The 25,018-nt window shown below is 40.3% G+C and overlaps 1 protein-coding gene across 3 annotated transcripts in view; it reads right to left on the reverse strand.

Moving 5' to 3' along the window:
* Window positions 1–25,018, reverse strand: part of macrod2 (mono-ADP ribosylhydrolase 2) — a 362,991-nt gene that overhangs the window by 77,755 nt on the left and 260,218 nt on the right. For all 3 annotated transcript variants that reach the window (XM_019870487.1, XM_019870486.1, XM_019870484.1), the window contains exon 8: window positions 21,312–21,385. In XM_019870487.1, coding sequence (XP_019726046.1) covers window positions 21,312–21,385 — 74 coding nt within the window. The remainder of the gene's footprint in view (window positions 1–21,311; window positions 21,386–25,018) is intronic.

Here is a 25,018-nt window from a genome sequence, read left to right on the forward strand (position 1 = left end):
CCTGAAAGAAACTGGAAACTCTCTTAGCCTGGTTGTCACAGCCACCGTAACATGTGTAGACTCGACCTTCTTGAGGGCTTGTGGCGGTGGCAGTAAAATATGTCATCTGTCACTCTGATACTGCAGTGATTAAGCAGTTCTCATAGATCTGATACAGCTATCAGCACTAATGCTGAAAGCTGATGGAACAGACTCTCCAGCTCAAGGAGGAATCATCTGGTTGATGGAGTGTCTCAGCTCCCAAGGCAGTCAAAGTGACATTACATCGACACTGTGGCAGGGCACCTACAGATGCTGAGAGGAAAACAACATCGGCACAATCGCATTGGTCAAATTGCACTGAGGGAAAGGGAGACTTTGCTCATTAAATCAACTACAGATAGTGGAAAAAACTGATTTACTGTGATTAGGGCTGAAGATGATATTCGTTCAATATGTCCCTCTTGACATCCTTTCACCCAGGGGTACCCAAATCTAGCGCGCGAGAGCCACTTTTCAGACTGTTTTACATGTTTTCCTCCTGCAACACACCTGATTCAAATGATCAGAATCATTTTCAGGCTTCTGCGAAACTCGCTGATAAGCTGATCTATTGAGCAAAAGGTCAATTAAAAAAACTATTAGAATTGAATATACTATCACTTACACACAAGATGAAAGCTAAATGCTATTACAATTTAACTTAACTCATTGCGTGTGGGAGAGAGTATGGGTCGTACTACTGCTCAAATTACATACCGTACACAAACATATGCGCTGCACTCCTGCGTGCAGTGAAATTAGATTACTAGTAGTAAGACATCCTAACATGTTCAGGTCTATTCCTCCCATTGTGTAAACTAACAGCAGTCAAGTGACATTATTCTGTACTCAAAGGACAGGCTGAGTAAGAGCAGAGGACAAGATAAGAGCAGCCTTGCAGGTCCTAAAGTCACCGCGGCCATCCTCACTTTATCTCTGTCTCACCTGTGGCCCAGACCCTTTCATCCAACTTGCACTGTGTGCCTTTCTAGCGTGACAGTCGATTAGTGGCCCAATTAGAATGAAGTTTAAAGCAGTGCCCCTCATCTGCCTGAGGTTTGGCCTCCTGAAAAGGCAACGCATGACCGTGTATTCATTACAGCTAGATAAAGTTCATTTGCTCAAGAAATCTCAGAGAGGGTTGAACTCTGCTAACGCTTAAGCATTTAAAGGGAGAGAACTTTCTGAAAAGATGAAATGGGGTTTTCGATGTTACAACCCCTCAACGGCAACACACCACAATAAAATGCAAAACAGTGCACGACACCATCATATCTGATCCGCTGGTACGGGCTGACTAAGGAAAGTGTACAAAGCCAGTCAGAAATAAATTCGGAAAGCGACATTTCAAATGTATCTGAGGGGATCCAGGTGTTTGAAGAGTTGGAGGAAGAGGAGGTTGTTGGCAAGATGCATGTTGGGCCATGCATACGAGCCAGATGCTAAGGATGCGGAAAATATTGTGCCCGAACGGCCGGACATCAGAAGTAGAGAACAGCTATAAAGGCTGCAGTTATAAGCAGTTATTGTTTGCAATACAATGTTGTGCCGTGTTGTAAATTGTGATTCGCTACTTGGTCCATGTATTTCCACTAGCACTGAGAGCACAACTCATAGTGGGCGGGTGTCCCACATTGTCAATGCTAAGGTAGTTCTGTTGTGTTGTCGGCCACTCCCCGCATTATATCGACAAAATTGTTAGTTGCAAACCATGACAGAGGATTCCATCAATGCAGTCATATAGTTTGAATATTTTCGTACAGGACTATATCCATGTACACGTAAAACACTTTGAATCGAATGTTTTCATAAACAACAGCCAGAGTTATTCATCCAATTTTCTGGGGGCAAATTGTACACAGGCTTTTATGGTACAGTATATCTTTTCATTTCCAAATAGTTCTGGAAATAGGACTACAAACTGAGCTCCAAAGTTTAATAAGGCAAATAGTGATACCAGCACCCCCCCCCCCCCATCTAAACTTGCTCTGCACTGTTAGGGGGTACAATAAAAATATTTCACAGGTGGTACAACAATGAATAAAAGTTCAGAACCATTGCTTTAGATAATAATAATAATAATAATAATAATAATAATAGGAAGAAGAACAACAAAAATAATAATGACAATAAAAATGATAAAAGCACAAATTATTCATAAATTAGAGGATAAAAAAATAAAGGCTAAATGATGATCTCTGCAACTGATCAAAGACATGTTTGGCAAAACCGATTTTGTCCGATAGTTACAATTTTGTAGATGTAAGATTTTCTTCAAAGAAAGGCAATGAATATGTTGTCTGATTTCTTGTCTCTAAACAGTGCAATTAGTGGGGCAGGTAGCAACAAACCCTTCTCTCACTTGCGCTAATTGATTTCTAGTTGCTATAATTATGCCTATTTTTTTCTGACTCACAACATCAAATAGAAGATACAGGTTGCACTTAGTCAGGCAGAGTGGGCGAGCATTTTGGTGGAAAAAAGGGACGTCACACATGCTCAGATGCCCACACACACATTGTTTGCTTGGCGGGCTGAGTGTTTCTCACCAAATTTTCAGGGTTGCGATTTGGCATTTGCTCCTGCTTTGGCGAGGCATGTGAACGGGATGACGTGAATGAATGGAGACGCGGCAAGGTACGAGTGGTACCTCCTGTCACGAGTTCGACTGGTGTGATCAGCCCTGAGGCACTGCCCTCTGGACCATCAAATCACACCGGTTGGAGATGCGCGGTCTGCATCCTGACTACTGTTGAGGTGCCTCGAAACCAAGCACCCAAAAACCTTGGTGGTGCGAGACCACTGGCGCCTTCACCTCACTCTTGATATCTTTCTGCGCATGCCTGCATGTCTGTGGTGTGCTTCTCTGTATGGTTTTCTACAAAAATACACTGCAGTGTCAACTGAATCCCAACTTGGGGGATTAATGCTGACATAATTCCATAAATAAGCAGGTAAACATAAAGCTGAATTGCCAAATTGCATTCAAGATACAATCACGCTAATACTAACGAGTGAACTGCAATGTTTTTTTTTACATTTTTTTTTTATGCAGAACAAAAGACGAACACAAGCATGAAAGTACTGCCCTTTGCCAGAGGCTTCATTGTTAATATTAAAGATAACACTAAATTTAAGATTGTATGAGCAGGTTAAAGTCACCTCTCATGATGACGGAAAACAGACATGAAAGCAGTGCTGAGGATAGACGTCCTGCACTTTTCCCCTCCGATCTGTCATTTTGCTGTTAAAGGAAAGGGAATTGCTCTTTCATGTCTAATTGTCTATTAGGGCAGGATATTCTACAGAGGGAAACCTCGACGCCCTGTGGGGGAAGTACTACGGGCCTTTGGAGAGTGACAGGAGCTAACGCACACTTTTGCAGTAGGCTCTGAATAATGCAAATGATCTCAGGCCTTTCGCGGCTCCACCTAACAAGACTCTTGTGGTCTCACACAGCATCATCTTGATCGGTGACGAATCCCAGTGTGAAGCAAATTAAAACAGTGTGGGAAATGACTTCTTCTGTGGTGGACCACCAATGCAGGGTTATCTGCCAACAAATTAACCTCAAGGCAAATGCCTGTGAGTTAAAGTACGAATGGATGCCAGCTGTTGCACAGGCAACAGCATTGTTTTTAAAATCATAAATCTATTTCTAAATGTATTTTATGTACACGATATATATATATGTATATATATGTATATATATATATCTCTCTCGCAGGGCACACAGAGACGAACAACCATCCACGCTCACCCTGAACCGGTTGCCAGCCAATCGCAGGTCACACTCACACCTAGGGACAATTTAGAGTGTTCAATCAGCCTGCCATGCATGTTTTTGGAATGTGGGAGGAAGCCGCAGTACCCGGAGAAAACCCACGCAGGCCCGGTTTGCAAATTAATACTGCATGGCATGTACAATACATTGATCTATATTCTTGGGAAATACAGTGTACAACCAGTATAGTTTAAAACGGTGCAAATCCAGATCTGGCTTGCGATTCCAGTACAGTTGATGAATTTGGGATGGCACTTGTGGAATCTGCACCTAAAATTCACAACTGAAGAAGCGCCTCTTCAACGAAAGAGACCAGTCGCTTCGAACCGACCTCTGCGGTCAACCATGACTTGGATGATTTTGAATCTATACAAAATTGTACTCATTCCTTTCTTTGAAATGCAAAAGACAAACACACAAAAACAGGTATTGTACTGAACCAAGCCAAACTAGTACTTGGTGGAAAAGAGTTTTGAAGGCCACAGTCCCTGGGCTTCTTTTACACCTGCTGCTCCAGAATTCTTGGGTATATCAAGATCTTTATCTGCAGAGATGGAATTTCGCCTGCCAGGGTAGTTGGCGATGAAACGGACCAGTTAGGCACACAAATACTGTGAAACTCACACATCGAGATGCAGCTAGGAGTCATTCTCCATGACTGCGTACCTGGAGGGCTGATGTGTAAAAACTGGTAATGATCCTGAAGTAGCTATGTGTAAATTGGCCAAAACGCCACCAAACAACATCGGAAGAAAACAGTTCTTCCTTTTCTGCAGCCTCCAGGTTCCACATTTCTAAAGTAGCAGGAAACAATATGCAATTGTATTTCCAAATGCGATGATGCGTCGTCCCTGTGCACTACTTGTGGGGGACTCATAACAAAATGATATACTGTGCTGTGAAGTACTTCCAGTTGTATTTCTGTCCTCAATGGGCCATATGGGACGCTTCGGTGCTGTAACTCGCTCAAGACACATTTTTACACCTCAACCTGCTGAAACAATCGGTGCATGATAATAGTGTGTGATTCAACAAGCAGCTGGGGCTATTAAGTAAACATACATAGCTTCACGAATGGCAGTTGGTGCACCCATTTTGATGCGTCTGCCTTTACATGGTTCCCATTTGGCTGTCGGCTGATTTCGGAGACGGGGCATGCCAATGGCAAGATGGACGCCGCAGCATTTAATAAAGTATGAGAGAGGGAGTGTTAAAATCTAATTATTAGTCTAATGCATGAGATGTGATCACACAGGTTTCTCGTGATGAGGAAATCATCTCCCATAAGACTTCACACTGATAATTACAAAAACATTAACCTTTGCCTTATTAATTCAGGGCCTCGTAGCAATTCATCTCAGGTTAGAGACCTCTTCGAACAATTCTTCACAGTAGTTTTGCAAGATGGGAAAAACACTGATGAAGTGTGGATAAAAATCATGCCGGAACAAGTTCACACTGTTTCATTTCTAATGAATTAACAAGAAGTGTCATATTTGCTTGTGTTTAGAACCTTGCAACCACATGCCTATGGTACGCCATACTGAATATTAAATTATAGGTAGATGTGACCACACACAGACATACAAAAAAAAAAGTGTAATGATATGATAACATCTACAACAAGGAGATCAACTTTTTTGCGACTCATCCATCCATTTTCAAACCCACAGTGTAGCTACACGGACACACATTGCATACGCGCACGAGGGCCAATTTAGCGTCTGCAGTTAACCCGACATGCAGGCTTGAGGAATGTAGGAGGAAGCCGAGGTACAAATGCCAGAATTTTTTTTCGCTCAAATAGATGTATCTAAAATGCACACTGAAGTATATGTAAAAAAAATGCTCATCGTTTCGACCGACTCTAGAAATGAAAACGCACACGTTCTTATTTAGAGAAATGAGAGCTGCACATGTAGGAATGAGGGGGCACGATGTCATAACTTAATTGATTAATTAAATCTCTGACACGCCGGAAGACTCGGTCACAATCTAATAGCAATTAATTTAGGAGTCATTTTAATTATCCAAAAGGGTAAACCCGTAAATATATTTAGAGTAATTCTAAGCATGAATTTTGAAATCCAGTGTGCTGACCAAAGACAAATCCATTCAGTCATGCCACTGTATAATTAAAGTAATATATACCACTCGTCGATGGGAAAAAAAAAAAAAATATATATATATATACACACACACACACACACCTTCTCTTGCTTAATATCCATGCATAGGCTGTAATAATGCTCGACAGTTGGTTATTACATAGTATACTGGGTTACATAGAATACTGGGTAGAAAAAGGCAGCCGGGCGTGTGAGGCTGGTAAATGAACTCATGCTGAATCATGCTACTACACAGTGCCAAGTGACTGTTTTGCTCTGATAACTGTGCCGTTTTCCCCACTATTTAACACCAATAATTGTACGATGCTGAATGGATAAAAACAGCTTTAAAACAGCTCTCTACATCAGTAATTCCGTATCAGCTCTCATGAGCAGTTTGGAAAATGTGCTAGAGCAATGCAACGGCATCCAAAGACAATGATGAATGGTGCAGACTGAAAACATTTGACGCGTGGAATTTACAGTCTGCGCACGCACACGCACACACACACACACACACACACACACACACACACACACACACACACACACACACACACACACACACACCACGGGATCTCATAGACAACTTAAATTATTATTTGGATGTTATGGAAATGAGTGTTTTTGGATTAAGATTTCAAATTATTAATTGCTTGCATTTCGGAAAAAAAAAAAATCAAACAAAAATGTGGTCAAAGGTTCCGCTTGATTCTTTTTTAACGCCTCAGAGAGAGATTGTGAATCAGCTCAAATTGAGGTGGATTTGAAATCCTTTGTTTGGGAAATTTTATATAAAAGCGCATCCCGAAAAATCATTTTGTTTCCATCATTCTTTGATTTCAGAAACTAATATTTCATTATATTGAAATTAACACCACTTACAATGGAAAAGGGACAGAAAATGCATGATTAGAAAGTAGTCACATTAACATTTGCAATTTCCGTGTCGTTTCAATCAGCAGAATGATTGTTTGCTCCCTTGACAAAAGGGTAAATGAGTTTGTGTGTCGGTTGGCATGTGCTTGTTTTATTGGTACGCATTTGCAACAAACATTAAAAATGATGAACCCGTGGTTAGTCGGGCCAGACTTGCATTTAGCACAACATGCCCCCTGACTTTTTCTGATTTGCATCTAGATTGCTTTAATTATGAACAACAGTCAAGTTACCCGATTGGACGGCATTGTGGAGAATCGATTGGCAAGCATGCATAATGGCAAAGGGCACACCCCCACTGCTTATCGCAGCTTAAAACCATGTCGCTTTCAATACCTGGCACCAAACAAGCACTGAGATGTACCACATGCTGGAATAATATGCACATTTTTTTTTTGCAATTTAATGACCTTTTCTAAAGGGTACAGGGCAACATTGACTAGTACTGTCAAAGTTAACACAATTCATAGACCTCTGGAAGAAAATTTTTAGAAAGTGGCAAAGTGAGATGTTAGGATGAAGGGTCTGTATTTTAATTAGTTTGTCTCTTTGTCTCATGCATAGAACCTGCGCTAACCTGAGCCAACTCATTTCTTTTGTTGATGACGTCACTTAAACTTACAGTGCGCTGTTTTTGTTTAGTGTTCTAAATTTTGCTTCAGACTGTTTTTTTCCTTCTCATATAAGACAGGCCACAGGACTGACTATCTATTAATTTTTTTAATAGGAGCAGAGTTGCCCTTAACTCAAAAATCTCAAGTACAACACCGTAAATAGGCTTGAAAAGTCAGCATTCCTATTTCCTCTTACTTATTTCCTGTATTACTGGTAATATGCAATACGTCGCCAGAAGTGAAGAGAACACCGGTGAATATGTCATTCATATATGGATACATTTATCAAAACAGCTGCGTCCACCATTCAAGTAGATCAGCGTTGGTATGTAGCAATATAACTGCTTTTGCAACGTATTGATGGGCAATTTTAGGGGCAACTTACAGCCAATTTGAGACAACCTGGAGCCCCGCGGAGGGGGGGGGGGCAATATGTAAGAAACAAGGCTCACTATGACACAGCACAACACATCCAATAGAACAACAAACATAATAATAATTGAATATGTTTGAATACCTTAAATTAATTAATCTTAATGTCACTGTTGTGCATCGACCATTACAATGGACTCTTATGTGTGTTACCACACACTGCCATTATTTTTTTAATGCCTAAAAACTAATAAAAAACACATGAGGAAAAAAAAATCCTGATGTAGGATATTATTATTTGTGCATGAAAGGGTTCGAAACAAGCATTGTTTGCCTTTTCAGAATTTTCTTGTATTACCTCCTCTCAGATCTTTTGTGTGTGTGGGTTTAGCTATTATTTTGGCCAGAGAGGATTCTTCACTATAACCTTGGTTGCAAAGTCCTTCACAGCTTGTCACGGCTCATCTTGCGAGCATGGAAATACCAAGGAATGAAGTATTTATTTTGCTGTCATAACCAGCTACATTTTTTAACTCCTGAACAATCACACGAGGCTTTTCTGCTATTTTTTTTTTTTCTTGTTGTCTAACCGGGCCATAGCACCACGCTGATTGTTTCAAGCCCACTTCACAAACACATTCTGTGTCTGCCAGTCTTGGTGGACTGAAACAGGCCATGATGGGTTCATTAAAAAAAAAAAAAAAAAAAGGCCAGCATTGCAGACATTGGGTGGAGTGATTAGTGTGATAAGCAGGCGATATGAGCTTAATAGAAGAAGAGGTGGTTCACCAAGATTAAAAGCCTTTTCCACATCACTGCCATTTTCCCCTCCAATTCAGCAAATCACTTAATTGAATTTCATTTAATTTTCTTTTTAATTTTCTCTACAAAACCCCTCCTGGAATTGCAACCTCAAGATGGATTGTGGGAGGCATTTTATTAACTGTTAGGACACAGCCTGAAAACCCCGAGACTCTTTGTGACATGGCCTTGCGTGGTAAATGAGAAAGTGTTTCAGAAAGCCCATGTTTTTGTTTTACTGAGATCATGAATAAATAAATACTTGACAAGTGGAATTTCTGTGGCTATCTGTTGAAGTTAAAACACAATCGATGCTTTCTTTATGGAAACTGGCATGGGATTCACAGATCACACTCTTTTTATTTATTTATTTTTCTTTCAATCGGAGCTGAGAGTCGTTCTGCCCCATATTGTCATGGTAACGGAATCTACACTTGGTGTGAGCATAGTGGTTCATTTTCTGGACACAGAAAGGCACCCTCAAAACAGACACACTTCAGCAAGGATAAAAAAAAAAACGAGGGTGTAAAGTAAATTTCTTGATCCTTGGGATATTTTGATGAAACCATTTCAAAGACATGCTATCGATACACCTTCAAACTGTTTAAAATTGTGAACATTGCAATTAAGTCTCCTGTGAAACATGGCACACAAACAATACTCCTGTTGAATGCTTACTGACTGCACATTGAATAGTCAGAGGCATTTATTTATCCAACTGAAAAGCGCATAGGTCCATTAGGGGTAAGATCGGAGTCTTATTCTCATATTTGTTTGTTTCAGTCATCCCTCTCAAACATTTCAGTCAATGAAACAGTTCCAATAAAATAAATAAAAGAAAGCAAAGCAAAGAATTTGAAGTGAATTGTTTAGCAGCTTTCATACATTGAAGTTTTGCAGAGGCCACGTGTCCTCTGCTGGCGGTGTGTGTTGTGGCAATGGCGTTTTGAAATCTGATCAGATTTCATAGGAGAGGTAATTATCGTCAATCGTGTCACAACCTCTTTTTATTTTCCTGGAGTGAAAAACAAGGAGGGGCCTATATGACTTGTATCTGTTCAAGTGCATGAAGCACCCAGCATTTCATTTGGGCATGGTGTCCATGAGAGCTAAGGCCACCATTTCAGAATATACAGTGCACTACATTCATGAAAAATGACAAATTTACAAACTGGACGCAATGAAGAATCTGCTTCTTTCATAAATTAAGAACAATCAATTTCATCCAACCTCTCGCATCTTGTCTGCACACAAACAAGGGGAACAAAAGGCTTGCATACGTAACTAAGCTTAGAAGCAGTCACAATGTGTACTTATCATGATCTTGAAAGATCCTCTTTGCGGGTTCCATTAGGAAATGGCCTTCCTGATGAAGCCCGAGAATACGCAGCCTCTGAATGGCCGAATGCTCTGTCAGTGAAGCGTTTAGACATGAGCATGTCTGAAGTCTCTGTGATGATGTGACAGACGCAATCTGGTTACGACCCAAACCTTGGCTGCTTTTTGAGGCTGAGAGGATGAGTGAGTTCCAATCAAGCTGTAGTCCGAAAGCTAAAATGTAAAAATAAATAAATAAATAAAACATCTCAAAGCCCTTTAGAAATCTCTTTCAATCTTTCTGTCAGATGAGGATGAAAAATGCCTGTGCTCAAGCTTCACAATGCCCACGCTTTAATGTCATCTATGACAGCTGACATAAAGTGCGCAAGTTGTTCTGCATTGTATTTTTCTTTTAAAACAAAGATTGAGGTATAAAAACGGCGAGCTGCAAACACATCTGAGGTCACTGAAAGAGGATGTGTCAGACGAAAAAGAGAGCAGAAGTGCAGTACGGCGACACATCCAGCAAACTCTAAGCCCTGAAGCTCATTTGCAAGAAGACCCTGTCTGTGTTTCAACATACACAAGACGGCATCAACCAAGCCCGTGGGAGTCAGACAGATGGCATTTCATATTTCTTTCTATCCACTTTTCTCTGTTTAAAAAAAAAAAAAAAAAAAATCATCATTTGCAATTTAAGAAACAATTCATGACCATCTAAGCAAGTGAGTACAAATGGCACAGTGCCATTTAATTTCTCAATATAGAATGGAAGTGAGACAACTGTATAACAAAATACAAGGGATATGAAGTTCTGTATGATTTTAAACTCAAAACAGAAAAAGGATTATGAGTTGAAACACGAATAAAGGATATGTTTCTATGACTGAAATACTACTACATGAAAGGGATGTATCACATTATTGTACTACTATTATCACAGTATATTGTACTACTTATGACTGTTTTGACGATGTCATCTAGCTATCGAAATAATATTATTTTACACATATATTTCCCTGCCAGCAGAAACCCCCAAATCCCACTTCCTGGACACTTGAGAGGTAATATATTTACATGTGTTATATAATTCAAAAGAGGCCCACAATGCTCAAACGCAAGAGGCTCTCTGTAAAACCTCAAAAGGACTCCAACTTCCCCAGAATGGTTACTTTTTTTTTTTAAAACACTTGCCAATTTTCACATTTAAGAATTAAAATGGTTATTTATTCACTTTATTACAACTAAGGGGATTTAATTTACTTGTTTCTGATATAGAAAAAAAAAGCTCAAGTCTACTGAATAAACAGAAATCTTTGTGCAACATAAAAATCAACCTTTCAGTTCGCACATTTAATGGACTACCTGTATATATGATGCCAACGCAAACATTCCACAGCAGCTAGGTATGACATTAAAATAATGATTATGGGATTCACATTTGCCATATTCTAAAAAATCTTATTTTGTCTCAGTTATTTCAGTTTGAAAGGAGAAAGTGCTTGAAAAGTAGAAATCAAACTGTGGTTGTAAGAACCTACAGCTCTTATTGGAAAACTATCAAAGGTTTTCGAGCCTTCACCCTAAAAGTTGAATGGCATTCATCATGCTAATTCTGGTATTAATCCTGTGATTATGGTCCTAACCTATTGCAAAACTCAAAGTTTTTTTTTTGTTAAGAGTGATAGGAAAAAAACAAATGTACAGGTAATCAATTTGCTTTGGAACAACAATTTCAGCTTGCAAAGAAGACCAGGTTTGTGGAAGGAGTAAACTTGAATTGAATCTTGGTATTTGAAATATCAGTGCGACAGCGTTTGCAGTACATACTATCTGCCGTGAGGACATTGGAAAAACACAGGAAAAATGAAATAGAAAGCGACACTGCTTTAGCTCTGCTGGTTGAACAGGGGCAAAGTCTGGTGCGCTGCCAAAGTTGTGCACATAAATAGTAATTCAGTGCTTCAGGCGATGAGAACACAGGCGTGTGCTGGGGACCTCTCTGCAGGACGAGAGCTTTTTAACTGTTTCCCTTGAATGACAAATAGGGACTCCAGAGTGATCAGAAAAAGGTTGGCAGCATCAACTCTTCTCTTTAACAAGTTTGGGAGAAAGATGAAATTAGGCAGAACCTTTTGCCCAGCACAGTCATTTGCACAGAAAGCAGGGGAGTCGGCTCAATTACAGATTTTAAATTGGGAAGCACTAAAATGCAATATTTCAGTCGCTCTAGGCAACTCGCCACTCTTCCCTCTATTACCAGAAACGTAATGCTCAAATTCGGCTCGGTTAACAAAAAAGGGGGCTCAAGGGGCGGTAGGGGTGGTAGTGGACCTGAACCTGGGTCCACTTGAGCGAGGAATAGAAATAAACATGACTGAGGAGCGGAGAGGCAATATAAGACATTGGCCTGAGAGAGTATTATGGAAAGGGACTTGTTTTGTCAGCCTCTCATGGTGATAGAATGGCACACACTCTCTTGTGACAGTGTGATATTGGCTTGGCAGCAGCTTGATGAATGTATCAGCCACAAGTCAGGCAAAATGTCTCCTTTCCAAGGTGTTTATGCCGGCGTATGGAGACAGGCAGTTATAGTAACAGGAGTGTCACGATGATCTGAAATAAGTTCACGGAAAATGGGCAGCCTCGATTCCATTTCTTGCAATTGGAATTGCATTTCAATTGATTATTTTACTGAGGTGACTTTGCGCAGCCCCTTCAGAGAGAGGCTCCCTGACATGGACTGCAGCATCCATGTGCTTCTTTGGGCAGAAGGTGAAAGGACAGAAGGTAAAGGAGGCAAAGGATGGTTGGGTGGGCATTGAATAGATGAGAGGTGCCCTTTCCTCAGGCAGGTGACGACTTGCCCGAGGCCACCTGCTGTCTTGCCAGGGCCAACCAATTAATTCTGCCCCCCTTTGATTACTCCGGGCAGACTGGGGATACAGCCGAGAGCAGAAAATATACAGGATTGTTTGCAGCAAGCAATGCGGAGACAGCTCGGATTAAAGTTCAAGACGGGGTCATGTGGTTAACATACACAGCCGTTATACACGTCACAAAAAGGAAGCCTCTTTGCCTAATTATTTAGCATTTGCATACTAATTCGGCATGAGCGCAGTTGCTTGTCTCCAAGCTTTGTCAAAACTGCCCACGGCTTCGGGATTCTCACGTTCACTGCAGTTATTGTGACAATTTACAGGGATTAAATTCAACTTTCACACAAGTTGTATCAAGAGGTACTTTTATTAAAAGCATAGACCGAGTTAAAGTATACTTCAAATGACATTTGAAATTATAACGTTAATCACAAAGATGTCCCTGACTTGCTCAGATTTCTAAAACAGATCACTCATAGGAAATAATGGTAGAAGAAATAACCACTTCCAGGGTCAAGCTGTGATCCTCGAAAACGAAATCATCTACAACCGGATAATCCTCAATTGTTACTTGACGATGATACTGAAATTAATCCACAAAATTTGCATTCCTCTTGCAAATACACAAATTCAGCAGTGTACAGCATAATACTGAGTTCTGCTTCCCCGTTTTATGTAACTAAATCAGGTAACAAAAATATTTCATCCAGTATATTGAATGACCGTTGACCGATGCATTCGACTCCACAAAATCTAAAGCCTTCATCAACCACCCCAAATGGGGCACACTTTTTTTATGAATACAACCTTGGGCAAAAACATACTCTGATAAGGTAATGTACGCTTTGAAGCAAAACATTGACTTTCAAAAGCACCAATGCCTGAAGCAAGTCTTCGAGCCTGATTTGATTCCCCTCTGAGATGGTGCAAGGTATGACCCATTCCCCCTAATAACATGCCCGAGACTGTGCAATCACAAACCAGTGTAGGTAATCACTACGGTGGTCTCGTCTCCTCCCCCCTGAGGGGAGTCGAAACCCGCCGACATCGGTAACATCTTTCTTGCTTGTGTGTTCTCCATACAGAGAAAAAAGAGTGGAGAGAAACATGAGCCAAGACATCCACATTGGTAAGCCAAGTTGTGGGTTGAGAGTGGTCTGCACAAATGATGATTTGCATTTGGAATTGTGGCCACCGTTATTAGCACCCTGGAATTTGAACGCGAAGTGGAAAGTCTGGTTTATAAATACAAACTCAACAGGCCAACAAACACGCCAGCCGTATTTCCTTGGTCACCCAGTTGAACTTCTATTAGATGAATTAAAAATGAATTAACAGGACAATGCAATTGAAATGCTGATACAGTATCAGTCGCTGGGCAGCAGCTCTGGTTTTCTATCGAGGTTCAACTGAGTGTACATTTGGTGTAGAGGTTAAGGCTGACTTGAAATTGCACCATTTATAACACCGAAGCAAACCAAGGTTACTTGAATGTCTCACACATTGTGGCTTGGTATCAGCTCAAGTGAGTGACAGGATGTTGGAGTGGTCATAATGGTTTCCATTTACTATCTGTTTCTGCAGGCTGTAGATAGACTAACGTAATTAATGGCGAGAGCTCGAGTAGTAAGGCTACCACCCGCGCACCCCTACCCAGTCCCGTGTTTGTTATGAACTTGATACTTTAATAGTACAGTATTGTTTTATTCATGTGGTATCAATGTTTAGTATGTAGAAATGTGCCAGGATGTTGAAAACAATGTCTTGTGGGGAGTAAACAAATGAAATGCAGTTTGGCTAGGCGATGTAAACAAAAGCTCTGTTTCTATAAATGGTTTAGGATTGATTACCAGGGTGATGGATGTCATGCTATTATGTCGTTGAGTAATTGACAAGAGCTATTGCCATCCTTACTAAACACTGTGGTCTAAACACAAACCTGACCAGATCATTTTGTTGTAAATAGTACAGCGAGAAACCAGCCTGTATCATGCATACACAACAGTATGGAGCTAACCGGGGTTTATTTGTGATAGCTTCAATAACTACAAATTCTGACAGCTGATCACAGTATATTTCAAAGTTTGACACTACTATATAATCTGAAAGCATACGCACAATAAATTGTTCAACAAAATTAGGTCCCAATGTCTGATCAAATGAAGCTTAGCTCGAGAAACTACAGTGTTCTGGATCACACTGGGACCGGTGTTCTTCACACAGAAAATCTCTTGGGCAAAAGACAGACCACTATGAATCCAGTATATCTCCTGGATTTCCAGGCTGGGATACAATAACTGTGTTTGAAGTTGAAGCATAAAAAAGGCACTTCCTCGCTCAAATTTATATACTTCGACTTTATACTTGAAAGTCGTGTTAAACACCAGACAAGAAGCATAGATAATGTTGAATAATTGAAACTAATAGTCCAATCTGCGTGTCTGCACTTGCCAGTGTTAATTGGTGGTGACACACTGTACATTCTGCCCAACAAGAAATGTCTCCAAAAAAGCACAAATGAGTGACTTGCAAAGGGCTACAGTTACAGTCTAAGAAATGATTGAGGACAGTGCCATCTTAAAATATGCTTCTTGCGCCATGCACTTGGTTTACTGTATTTTCAAAGGACGACACATTCACATACAAACACATTCCTCCACATTCAAGGTCTCCACGCATCAGCATGGGGTGCAGTAGTGTAAAATTGTGTTCAAAGAGAGTGGAGGAGCAGGCTGGAGTTTGATGAGTCTCCTGTCCTCTTCTGAACCAATGGCTCGACCCGCTCTCGCTTTATCACGGTGTGCCAGCCTACTGTTATCTCCGCTACACTGAATCAATTAGCATGTCATTAAGATAGCTTTTTCCAGCACAGTAAGTGTGGAGGTGGAGCTGCACTTACAGTCCATCATATCTGTGTATTGGTGTGCAGTGGATGGCTCTTGGATCGGCAGACTGTATACAGTAGCAGCTGGATTAGGGAGGCCACAACAAATAGATATCAAAGGACTTCTCCATTTGCCAAATCAAAAACCAGATCTCACTATGAGTAATTTGTGAAAAACATACAGAGCCCAATACATGAAACAGTCATTTGTTTCATTTTGAGTGGCAGTACAATCGTCAAAAATGTCCATGGCAATTCCAGCTGTTGTTATGAGAAGCAATTTTTCAATATCATCGTATCAGAATCTATAATTTAATATAGTATATAATTAACACGTTTGAAATAGCGAGACAATGCTCCTAAAATATTTAGGAAGCATCATGGAAGTTGACATATTTGATCGGCTTTCGCGGGCCGCATAAAGATGCATTGTAATTTATTGTGAAAGTTAGCCTCAAGATAATGATAATTTATAACAATTTCACATACTGCAAAAAGATAAAATATTCCTTTGAAAAGGCTTCTCTAAGCAAACTGTTTGTCACCAAAAAATACCTAAAATAAAACATGAAGTTTGGGCTTTATCTTCCTGCCTGGCAAATGACAATAAGAGAAATCGAAGATTATGAAAGCACAGGCTCCCCCCAGATTATGCCCTGTCACAATTCTCGTTTCATCGAACTACACAACCATTCTGTTATGACTAAAGCAAAACCTTTCTTTCGATATGAGGGAAAGATAAAAGCTTTAATCCCCCACAAAAGATATTTCACTCAAGGGCACAATCAAATAATTTCCAGATAAATGTTGAAAATACTCTCACATTTACTGTTTGTGATGAACTCTTTTTTTTTTTTTTATCTTCTACAGAACACATTTAAACACAACCACTTTTCATCTACAGATAGCACGAGGCTACAAAGTTACAATTGAGGACGAACTTTCAACAGCATCCATTCGCTAATTGAATCCATATCATCTTCAATCGATTCCAAAAACTGATGCGAGTTTCATTTTGAAAGACTCAAAGTGGTGGACAGGAGAATCAGAAAGCACACATCACATTATTCAGAAAGGGGAAGATCATAAAACCCTCAGATCATAAAAGACATAAAACCCCAACGCTGCAGCATCCAGGCCAGTCACTGATATATCACACTACAAAATATGCATTGAGTGTCGGAGCAAAGTAATTAGCTGACACCAAATTAAGAAAAGAAAAAAAGAAAAGAGTCAGAATTTACAGAACTTCTCTTGCCAGAAAGGTATTTCAGTTTGGAGACACTGTGTGCCCATTTGAAACTCCGCATCACATACGGTGTGCGCATGCAGAGCCAAATGTTCAGTCCTGCTCTCAGTTGCTGATCAGACCACATGTGCCTGACGCTCCCAGTCGCAGCAGAGAATTCAAAGGGGTGTAGATGCTCACTTCAAAAGAGCCGCGCCGGCTTTGAACGCCATGCCAGTTGCGCAAACCATCAGTGGGACGCATCAGCATCCTTGAGGCACGCGGTGGGAAATGTGGCCGCTCATGCACCCACAGATGCCACCCTTTGGCACACACCTCTCGATACAAGAGACGGCTATATTCCTTACTTCAATGCTTTAATAGAGCACTCATTAAAATGATAACTTTCACAGGGAATTACTGACGTTTAAAATTTAATGTTTTTTTTTTTTTCACAATAGCATGTTGCTTTCTATTAAAGAAATATATTTGCTGTCAATATTATGGTGATTGTTTTTGTTAACTGATCTGGAGAAAGTAAGTTGGTATGTTGGCTCAGAGTGAGTCATGCAGGGTTCAACTCAATTTGCATGGTTGGGATGTCTCTGCTTAGTTGCTATTTCACATTTCCTATTCTTGATACATTACTGCTGAATAGACCGGCAAATATACAACAAAGTTTCGAAAAGGAATTTTCGGCTCCTCTGATCCAAACTTAATGGTATCATATTGTTCTGGAAGAGCCAAATGTAATTCTTGAATCAAATCCATGGTAAATGATTCAAACTGAATTGTACCAATTGTCCTATTTAGCGTTAGCACAATTTATGTACTTGGCTGATGAAGACTTCATCTAATTTTGTGGTGACTTTTTAGATTTTTTTTAATTTGAAGGACCCCCCCCCCCCAAAAAAAAACATTTTCTTTAATGATAACACATTTTACATACAGTATCCTAAAAGTCTATTGTATGTTTTCATGACAAAATCACAAGAGCCCACTGTGTTTTTACGCATACATTTCGAGCACTACAGTGTTAGTTGTATGCCTTGACAGAGTTATGAAAAATCCTGTTATTATTCATTAGGTATCAGTGAAATAATCTCACACGTTTTACACGTTTTATATGCAGTGCTTAAGAGCACACAGTAAATGCTCACCTTGGACTGAACTCATCATGAAAGGCCAGAACAGGTTTTAGCTGCCTGCTGTAAAGAACATTTCATGATCAAACTAAACAGTGTGGCTCCTCCAACAACCTGTAGTAAGTCAGAACATTTGAAAAAGATCGTGGTCACTTTGAATAAATATTTTAACTTTGTAGAGGTTGCTCTCAAAACCTCATGACAATAACTGAGATTAATTTTCAATTTGATTCAAACTAAGAGGGTGTGAAATAACTAAGACCAAATCAGTGCCGGCTTGTCAATCATTCTGTTTCTTGAGGATAAGATAACTCCCCCTCCCAATTAGATTTTATGTGCCACAGTAGAGGCTGAGCCCCTTCATTCGGTCATCTATTGTGATTTGAAGAATCACTGCTGCACTCAGGTCTCTCTCGATTAAAGGGTCTTGGCACACAGCTGCTATTTATTCTTCCACAATAGAAGCCTGCATGGGTGCGACATTGCTGCACTTTGGTGAGTGCACCTGTGTTAGAATGCTGGCAGAGGAGATAAACTCAAGGCTAATCAATCAGAGTGTGTTCTCTACTTTTCAATTCCGCTCTTGTCGAAAGCAACGGCACACTGCGGGACAACCAAGTCTTAATGTAACCACCATCCTTCGACTCCACACATATTGTGTTTGCATGCTATCAAGTTAGTCTAAACGTGGATAGTTCACAAAACAGAAAAGAGATGCGCATGCACCGTATGCAGCCCAGAGAAGGGAATGGACTCTGCCGCCCAAGTGATTCAGATCCTCTGCCAGGCTATTGTACAGATTTCTAAGCCACAATAGCACAGCATTTTCCCCTCTAAGTAGAAGCTTTATTGTCGCCGTGAAATGAATTGTCTCTTGTTGACAATGACCATATTAGCACTTCAGCATAGAGCTCACTGGACTGCGGCTGAACAAGCAGGTTAAGTTTAACTGATTCATGGACGATTAATACTTATTCTTCTTACTGGCCGATTTGCAACCAGTGATGCATACATCCTGCTTCAGTGATAATTTTACAGTTGAACCCCAGCGAGTCTCAGGGACTCGCTGATCAGAAAAGTATGAGTCCCATTATGCATTTAGAGAGTCCCAAATTTCGAATTCTGAAATGGTCTACTTATTCAATTGCGTATGATAATAACGCAAACAACAACAATATACATTGATAATAGGTTTATTTCTTATAAACAAATGCTGCAAAAATTTTATTAATTGAGGGATACAAGATTTGCTGAGAAATAGGTTCTTATTTCATCCCGTGGTTCAGTCTTTGAGTTCATAAATTTTCATCTCTTTACTCTGCTTCCAATGATGCAAGTCAACTTATTATCGCAAAAAACTATCCAACTTTAGCTGCTTCCTCTGTGATACCTCCGCAAGAAACTTTTGCAACACTTGTTCGCAACACTTGTTTTAACGTTACACAACTTGGCAATCGTCCGCTTTCCACGCGTGGTTGAAGGCCGATCTCGCCAATCGCGTCTCGCGAGAAAGGAAATCTCTTCACGCGAGATTACTTAACGCGAGATCAAAACAACAATGGTGGCGGATTGTCAAATTGCGACACTGCATTGCTGGAAAAACGATGTACTGTAGTTCTTTTTTTGTTTTGACTGATAAATTTCCTTGCGTCCCAAAAACGCACATTATTTGGAATTGTGCGTCCCGCGGGAAAATTATGCATCTAGGACGCGGGACGCAGAGGTAACGAGATGACTGCTGCATACTATTGAGTAATGGAAGTAACAGCACCATTTACTTTGGACTCAACCAGATTACATTTTCGTGTCTAAATTGACAGGACGCCAGATAACAGAAACATTTTCTATCAATAAATGGACACAAACTGCAGTGACGCACTGCTTCTCTGTATAGGAACATACAGCTGCAAATGTATTGTGTGACAGAATGTAAACGCCGTCACCAAGTCGAAATTGTTTTTTTTATTTTTTTTTATGGTAATGCTTATGGAATTGCGAGCCAGAGTCATGTCTTAGTCAAACTGATTAAATTGCAGGGCGCATACAGACAGAAAACCAATCACACTCACATTCACACCGATAGGATGTGCAATTTCAAGTCTTCACATAAGAGTCATCTTAAGGCCTGCTCTTTATACGGTATTCTTTGGGAAAGACAGCGCGCGAACAGGTTCACCAAATGCACCTTGCAGCAATCATTAGGCAACGTCTTGTCACACGTCAGTCGCAAAGTAATCCAGCAGCAGGTAAGATTTGCCTGCTTCTTCACAGCATCTGTAACACCAGCTGAGCGATGCTGGAGCATATCAAGCTGTGAGTTTGAAACGGACACCCACGGTGACAGATAGAAGAGTATAAAAGCACACGTAAATGACCTCTGACGGTTGAATTACTCACAGGTTAATGTTCGGTGTCATATTTAACGACCCCCTGACAACCAGTTCGTAACCATTTAAGGCCGAATAAAAATAAAGACATAGAATTTGATGGGGGGAAAACGGCACACCGTATGAAGTCATCCTTTTTCTATATGGCTTATCCTGATTGGGAAACACATGCCAGCCTGGAAAGAACATGCAAATATACTGGAAGGATTTGAACCCTCAACCTCAGAAGAAGTAAGATGAAGCTGCTCACCATTCAGGCTTTTTTTTTGCTTTGATGTTGTATTGTTTAGTATTGCATTGATACAAAATTATTTGAAGTCACCATTAGAGTTGTTATTCCAAAGGACGAATCATTTACGGAATGAAAAAGAATTTAATTTCACAATGTATTCAATTTCACATGCTTTCCACTTGTGATATGTTTACCAACAAATAAATCACTGAGTACAATTTATTGAAGAAGCATGAAACGCTTCGCCATGTCCAGATCATTCAAGACCTCAATAATTAATGTAACACAAAAACGCTTCATAGATTATTTCATCAGATGTGTTTATGTTCTTGACTTTGCTCATACTCCTCGGCTAAGACCAGTTGAAGAATCAACAGACCATTTTAGGTCTGATTAGTCTCAGACTAGCTTTTAATTTGATGACGAATGCAGACCTCAAACCTGATGGTTGATGAAGCGAGGCAGATCGACGAGACGCCATCAAATACAAGGACGCGTGAAAATTTGCGTTTTGTCTCACTGTGGTGGTCCGACCATGCTCATTTGTAATGACTCACCCCAGGAGAAGGAGGAGGAGGATACACAAACTCGTCTTACCGTATTAGGATTTTCTTCGATCCAACTTTTGACTGTGTTCAGGGCAATGTCACCTGCAGGCTCATTGGGAAACCCTACAAAAGGAAAGAGACAATGTCAATCAATACCAGTGTCTAAAAGACATTCATAACATGTACTGTAGGCAGAACTAGTTTTACTAGAATATTTTTCATTGGATCATTCTATTCCCGTGCATTGATTTCCCCCTCATACTTTTCCAGCGTTGGTGACTGTTCTGTTTTCCATTAACGCAGCCTGGAGGCCATGTACCGCTTTGCCTACAAAAGCATTTGACTCTGACTTCATTTGGAACCGTACACATTGTTGCCTGTCAGTCAAAGCTGCATCTCACTTCATGATGAGTCTTGTCTGACAACAAAACCATTATACTACACAAATGATTTGACCATAACAGGAATTCTGCAACAACACTCACAGTTTGTGTACAGGGTTGATGCGCATGATCTATTATGATAGCAAACTTTGAACTAAGATCCCAAACAGCAAGCTGGTGGCAACGTGTAAAACTGAAAAAAAAAAAATGCCTGCATTTAAATGAGGGTTTTGCACTTCAAAGATCGCACACATGACAAGAAAAAAAAAAAGACGGGTATAACACATTTGAACATACAATGTGTGGTGTGCAGCCACAACAACACATCACACATAAACCGATGTGTTTAATAATATTCTCGGGTCAGACGGGAAATCTCGCAAAACCTCTCGAGATTAAACGGGACTTTAGAGTAAACTAACATGACAGACGAAGAGGAACCAGAGGCACTAGTTTCTGATTGGCGGAACGTCATCCTCAACAGTCTGCTTGTTCGTTTGTCCTCAGGGCACATCGCAAACAGTGAGAAGTCAGGCTAAAACAATCCAACATGTTGAATATCCCCAACTGGAGATCGGAGCCGCCCAAGCGTCCATCCGAGTGGTCCAGATCAGTCTCAACATACCACACACATCAGGAATATCTGAGAAGATGATCTTTTTGAGCCAATACTGTAAAATTGGGCTATTATCCTGCTGTGTGAACCAGGCTAACTAAACATTATGTTTAAAACTTAGGAAAGACCAGCATCAATTTTCACCGTGCAGTGAAATTACCCAGATTCAAGGAAAAACAATACTGATGCCGTGTTTTGTCGCAGGTTAAAATGGCATCGGAGATGGTGGCATAATTTAAGACGCACTTTTAAAGATGCAAGATCGGATATGACCTTGAATAATTCACATTGCATGTGCTACATTTTTCTGTCTGCATACACATAAAGCAGAACGCACAAAATGAATGCAACAATTCATGCATCTGGCTAACAATTGCAGGTGCACCCGGTTTGCAGTTCAACTTCCACATCTGTCTGTGTGCGCAGTCAACTTTGTTCCTTTTTGCACTTAAAAACTTTTAATAAATCAGGCCCACGCTGCTCTGAATTATGCAAACTTGAAAAAAAGAAAAACACAACTATATCCGATGTAAAATAATTTGAAGGCAACCAACCAGCATGGGCACTCTTCCATATAATAAGCACTGAATAAGGGACCAGAGATTGCAGAGGGCACTATCTTGCTATAATGACAGGGGTCGAGACCTCAATCTCAACCCAAATCAACCGGTACAAGGGCCATGCGACATTCATAGCCAGTCGTTTATTGCACGGGTCACTTTTTCGGATGTGTTTTTTTTTTCCTGGGTCACCGCCCTTGATAAAACAATGCATGACCTATGAAACGGGTTTACAAGAGTTGCAAGGACATTTTAAGGTGCACGTGAAGGAAAACATATAAGCGAAAGCAATCAGTCCTAACATTGCCTGAATGATGTCATCTCACACTCAAGAGGACTGGAGGTCAAAGTCAATAAATAACGGTTCTTTAAAGTTTATAGACACGACAGCAAAAACGAAACAACAGTTAGAACAGCTCACCGCTGTCTTGCTATTGATGTTTTTCTTCCTTTTTGCTTTCGTCCCTTTATTTCCCTCTCTGCCTTGCAGGAAAAGTTGAGTTGCAAGGGGGGCAAAGACATGTTGCTGAGCTCCTCTACAAGCAGGATGTGAGTAGCATAGCAGCCCGCAGTGACAGCATGTCAGCTCTGAGGCTGCATTAGGCTGCGTGTTTGCAGATAGTTCACTGAGCGTTCAGTCCTTAGCAACTTGGCTGCAGGAACTCTGTGATAAGAACCAAATCCAGCACGCCAAGTCAGTTTGTAGGTTACCCGACAACTCTTGTATATGTGCTTTACTTTGCAGCATCACCACCATTTGGTATTTTGTGCACGAAATTAGCATTTCATACCAACATTTCAACTCACGCTTGTCATGTCGTATTGGCGAACAGATGTGAGGAAGACAAATTAAAAAAAAATAAAAAAACTGAGGGAAAAAACAACAAGAGTGCAAGCTGTCTCGGAAAATGGTGTCATAAAAATAAGCGTAGGAAAGCAAATGGAATAAATGTGTTCTCAGGTCCACATTTGTGCTCACTGTATGATGCCTTAAGAAAAATAAAGTGAATGAGGCTGAATGTCTCTCAATGAGAAAAGAACATCTGGTCAACAGCAATGGGCAAACGTTATTGGGTACATTGAAGCAATTCAGCGTGTCAATTTTTCAAGGCTGCTTACTGATCTGATAATTATGCTCCACACATCACTCAGAATTTAATAAATGAAGTAGCGGGTGCCTTTAGTAAAATGGCTCACACATTTCACATACACCTGCATGATACAATTTGATACATTTGTAGGGATGCAAAGGGACTGATAACTTCCTGAGAATTTCAATGGCAAGTATAGTTGGGGTAATTATGATTTGATAATTAAAAAAAAGACTTCTAATTTGGTGCAACATATCAAATAGACAGCCTTGTGGGTTAGTGGTAAGCACAACTGACTGGTTGACGGGACATCTGGGTTTCAATCTAAATTGGAACATTTTTCTGGGGACTTGCATGTTCTTCCCATACCTGCATATGTTTTCTGTGCACACCAATTTCCTCCTACAGCCCTAAAACTCCTAAAAGATGCTTTTGGTGTTATTGAAGATTTCCATAATGCTCATAGCTGTGAATGTGAGTGTGAATGCTTCTTTGTCTCCATGTGCTCTGTGACTGACAGGAGAACAGTCAAAGTATCGGGCAATGAATGGACTTAAGGAACCAAATTAATTGCCTCACATAAAAAGCTTTTAGCACTGGAAAAAAAAAAAAGATATATATAAAAATATATATATATATATATATAAATAAGGAGTTTATATGATTTGTTTTACTTCACTGGGCTTGGCATTCACAATTTTGTGGCTGGTGGCTTCCTAGAGTGACTATTCACTCGAAATTTGCACTATCCACAATTTTGTTTTTGGATAATAGGAGTTAAGTTCAGCATTTGGTAAATGATGTGCCTATAGCCATTTCACCCAAACACACACTCATCATCAGTGAGCCGATTGTTTACAAACTTAGCCAAACATTTGCGGCCTCCAGAGCAATATGTGATCATTCATTCTCCACTGTGAGAAGTACATTTTTAGACACAGGTGCACAATGCTACATGAAATAAAATGCCCAGTAGGTTCAGCTGGCATTTGAAAGAAGCAACATTAGCCAAGTGAGTGGATGGATGCCACTGTCACCATCACATATAGAAAAATGCCTAATACACCATCTTAACTAAGCTTCTGCTACAGCGTGGCAGGAGAGCA

This window comes from Hippocampus comes, unplaced genomic scaffold, assembly GCF_001891065.2.
Source record: "Hippocampus comes isolate QL1 unplaced genomic scaffold, H_comes_QL1_v1.1 scaffold76, whole genome shotgun sequence".
Lineage (NCBI taxonomy): Eukaryota > Metazoa > Chordata > Actinopteri > Syngnathiformes > Syngnathidae > Hippocampus > Hippocampus comes.